The sequence below is a fragment of the Lathyrus oleraceus genome, chromosome 7 (assembly GCF_024323335.1).
Source record: "Lathyrus oleraceus cultivar Zhongwan6 chromosome 7, CAAS_Psat_ZW6_1.0, whole genome shotgun sequence".
Taxonomy (NCBI): Eukaryota; Viridiplantae; Streptophyta; class Magnoliopsida; order Fabales; family Fabaceae; genus Lathyrus; species Lathyrus oleraceus.
The window spans coordinates 393,475,199-393,479,221 of NC_066585.1; the positions used below are offsets into that span (position 1 = coordinate 393,475,199).

At 39.7% G+C, this 4,023-nt stretch overlaps 1 protein-coding gene across 1 annotated transcript; it reads right to left on the reverse strand.

Moving 5' to 3' along the window:
• Positions 1 to 592: 592 nt before the first annotated feature.
• LOC127103996 (uncharacterized) lies at positions 593 to 3,547 on the reverse strand. The gene is made up of 6 exons (XM_051041222.1): positions 3,493 to 3,547; positions 2,267 to 3,402; positions 1,871 to 2,035; positions 1,580 to 1,717; positions 1,101 to 1,392; positions 593 to 609 (listed from the first exon to the last, which is right to left on the reverse strand). The coding sequence occupies exons 1-6, from the start codon at positions 3,545 to 3,547 to the stop codon at positions 593 to 595; spliced, it is 1,803 nt and encodes a 600-aa protein (XP_050897179.1).
• Positions 3,548 to 4,023: the final 476 nt, after the last annotated feature.

Here is a 4,023-nt window from a genome sequence, read left to right on the forward strand (position 1 = left end):
AATCAACTCGAATCATATTATTATACTAAAGCCTAACTTACTCATCCTTCTTTTGCTCTTTTTCATTCTGGCGCAATCACATTAAGCCCGTTATCTCCACACACTCATAGCAAGGCGACCCGTTAGTGACTCTGATCCTTTTCTGCACGGGGTTCTGGTACTTAAGTGGCATAACCCTTTACTTACTCACTTGTAGTTGCGGGGGATCGGACCGTAATTCGCCCTACCAAGTTCAGCACCAGAAACCATTGAACCAACTAACAACGAGTCAAAAACTTTTTTTTTTGAAGGTTCTACAACCGTTGGGTTAAGTGACCGGGTGAGGGTCACCAAACTTAGAAGGTGCATTCCTTTATTTTTTTCTCTTTTTTTTTCTTTTTCGGAACACTCACTTATATTCATCGGCTTCCCTGCGTAGAGTGTGTGTGAGATGGTGCTGACTGCTGAAATAAACTACTCAAGAGCTGTCAGAGAATGAGAATTTAAGGCTAAAACATAATAAAAATTCAACTTAATTTCCATATGCAGGAGACTTACGGTGTTAAAACAATACCGATCTTGTGAATTTTTCTCAAGTGTCCGCAAACTCGACTCAAAGTAATCTATAGCCTAAAACTTTCAAGAAGATGCAATTTTTTTAGAAAGAAAACAAAAACAAAACAAAACAAAGAAACTAAAGTATTCCCTCCCCCACACTTAAAATATGCATTGTCCTCAATGAAAGAAACAAACATAAAATAAGAGAGAGAAGAGAGAGGAAAGAACACCCGAGTAGTCAAGGAGGATAGGTGATCACATAAGCAGCCTTTCCCAAGAGATATATTCTACATTTTCTTCTTCCAAAGTGGGGTTGTCATGGAATAGCTTTGGGTAATGTCCATTGAACTTGAAATTTTTATTAGTATCTTCGCCTTTTATTCCAGGATCAAAGAATCTTCTAAAAGTAAAAGTGTCAAATGGACACGTGAAGGTGATATGACTTGGAATGTTAGCCAATGTCCAACCAAATGCCTTTTTATGCTTCCTTAAAATCTGCAAAAGCTTATTTTCTTGATCGAAATCAAGGTTAGAAGAGATAATAACAGGGAGTTTCTCATTACTCTCCAAGTAAGCATATTTCAGGTTCTCAGGGAGCTCTTTTAGCTCTAAGGACGGGGGCTGCTCGGTGGATGGAGTGCTTGGGGCAGCCGGGAATGCAAGAGCATCAACTGCAAAAACAAGTTTATTGGTAACAACTTCACCTGTAGGAAATGTATCAGCCTGTAAGGCAACATCAATCTCAGCACAGACAACACAAACGTTAGTGTCAGTACAATCAGAACATGAATAAATATCATCAAAACCAGAGAGATGGAAAATCAAGCGCAAATAGTTCAGAACTAGAGTCATCAACTAATTCAGAAATCAGCTCAATATGAAAAACGGAATGCTCCTCCACAGGGTGTTTCATGGCATCAAAAATGTTAAATTTTGCGACAATGTCACCAAATTCCATAGACATGGTTCCATCGTCAACATCAATTTTTGTCTTCGCCGTTTTCATGAACGGTCTGCCTAAAATGATGGGAGCTCCGCTTGCCTTGGTTTCTCCTTCCATGTCTAGAATATAGAAATCTGCAGGAAAAATCAAATCGTTAACTTGAACAAGAACATCTTCGACTACCCCGGCGGGTCGAGCGTTGCTCCTGTTTGCCAATTGAATGATTAAACCTGTATGCTGCAAAGGACCAAGACAAAGGTTATTATAAACAGAAGTAGGCATAACATTAATGCTCGCTCACAAATCAAGCATGCAATTCTCAAATTTACTATCCCCGATGGTACAAGGAATAACAAATGTTCCCGGATCCTTCTGCTTTTGTGGCAGAACCTGAGTAGTGAGGGCTGAAACATTTTGCTCGCCTACAATCTGTTTGGATGATTGTTTGGGCTGAATAAAGGCAGAAATATTCCGTCCTAAGTTTACTCTTTCACTTCCCTTAATCCTCCTCTTGTTGGTACACAAATCTTTCAGAAACTTTGCATACTTAGGAACCTGCTTAATAATATCAAGTAGCGGAATGTTTACCGCAACCTTTCGAAAAACATCCAATATCTCTCTTTCTTTGTCTCCCTCCTCAATTCTTTTATTTTTCAGAACTCTATGTGGAAAAGGGACTGGTGGCACATACTCCTTTTCTTTAATTTTTTCAGTTTCGACCACAATAGAAGAAGGAGAAGAAAGTTCAGCTGAGTGAGGTTCAGAAGGAGAAAGTTCAGAAGTTACCTCAATGATTTTTTTATTTTTTTCAGGGGCTGGTTCTATAAGTTTTCCGGATCTCAAAGAAATTGCGCTCACATTAGCATTAGGACCATTCGGATTGAAAACTGTCTGGGCTGGAAGTTGGTTCGAACCTTGAGCTTGCATGTTATTTATTTGAGTAGCAAGCTGTCCCATTTGTGTGTTCAAGGTCTGAATGCTGGCATCGGTTCTTTGTTGGAACTGGAGGTTGTTCACGGCCATTTGCTTAACAAGATCCTCCAAGGATGGTCCGGAAGGTGCAGGGGCAGCCACTTGAGGTGAGTTCTGTTGTTGGCTGGTTTGCGGGTTTCCATATCGAAGGTTGGGATGGTTCCTCCAATTGGGATGGTATTCGTTGGTGGACAGGTCAGGAGTGTTGTTGTACCTGTTTTGATTGTAAAGGTTGGCTGCATAAGCTTGTGGCAGCTCAGTAATGGACTCGTCTCTCAGAATAGGACAAGTATCGGTCGGGTGCTCAGGAGAAGTACAAATGCCACACAAAGTTGTTGTTTGAGGTTTTGCTACTGCCAGCTGTTTGACTAAGGCAGTGAGTTCGTCAATTCTGGTCTCTAAGGCTTTGTTAGAAGAAACTTGAATTTGACTCACGCCTTTGCTTTGCACAGAATTGTCCCTAGTGGTGAACTGTTGAGAATTAAGAGACATATTTTCAATAAGGGCTTTGGCAGCAGCTGGAGTTTTATCGACTAATGCTCCACCACTAGCAGCATCAAGAATGTTCCTGTCCATCGGTAGCAACCCCTCATAAAAGTATTGGATGAGGAGTTGCTCAGTGATCTGGTGTTGAGGGCAGCTAGATACCAAGTGCTTGAATCTCTCCCAATACTCGGTCAGCGACTCATTGCCTTGTCTAATAGCACAAATCTCCTTTCTTATTGAGGCAGCTCTGGAGGCAGGAAAATATCTTTCCAAGAACACTTTTTTCAGGGTTGTCCAACTTGCAATTGAGTTTGGCTCGAGATAATAAATCCAATCCTTTGCTGCACCCTGCAATGAAAAAGGAAAAGCTCGAAGTTTGATATGGTCTTCAGTTATTCCTTCAGGCCTCAACGGTGTAGAGCACACAACCTGAAATTCTTTGAGATGTCTATGTGGATCTTCACCTGCAAGACCACTAAACTTTGGCAACAAGTGTATTAAACCCGATTTTAATTCAAAAGGAACATCAGCAGCATCATATTCAATACACAAACCATTGTAATTCACATCAGGAGCAGCTAACTGCCTTAAGGTTCTATTATCAGCCATTGTCAAAAACAAACACAATGAAGGAAAACGATTAAAATAAATTTAGAAAAATAAACTAACACCGAAATTAATCTAATAACGTCATTTAAAATTTTTGAGATTTTTTTCGGAATTTTCTAAAACTATCAAAACAGAAAAAAAATCATAAAAAATAGAAAAATAAGGAATTTTGATTTTTTAGGGTGTCGTCCACTATTTAGTTTCTAAATAGAGGCTTTTGATCCTTGATTTTTTCCTAATAAATCGACAAAAAATAGGAATAATCTGACACGATTTTCCTAAAAACAGATTTTTTTCCTAAACCGCAAAAACACCCGAACGCAAGTTGGACGAAACTGCGAGGAAACTAGGACCTATACGCTTAAACACTAAACCTATGACTCTAAAAACAATTAAAAGAAACAAGAATCCCCGGCAACGGCGCCAATTTGATCCGCTGTCGCGCGCGGATCAAAACGAGTAATTTTGTAAAAACG

Excerpts from the sequence above, each read along its gene's own strand:
- LOC127103996 (XM_051041222.1), bottom strand. The coding sequence starts at position 3,547 with ATGGCTGATAATAGAACCTTAAGGCAGTTAGCTGCTCCTGATGTGAAT. Across the intron at positions 3,403-3,492 it reads TCCTGATGTGAATTACAATG|GTGAAGATCCACATAGACAT; the intron begins GTTTGTGTATTG and ends GTGGTCTTGCAG. Across the intron at positions 1,393-1,579 it reads ACATGGAAGGAGAAACCAAG|TTGATGACTCTAGTTCTGAA; the intron begins GCAAGCGGAGCT and ends TTTCTGAATTAG.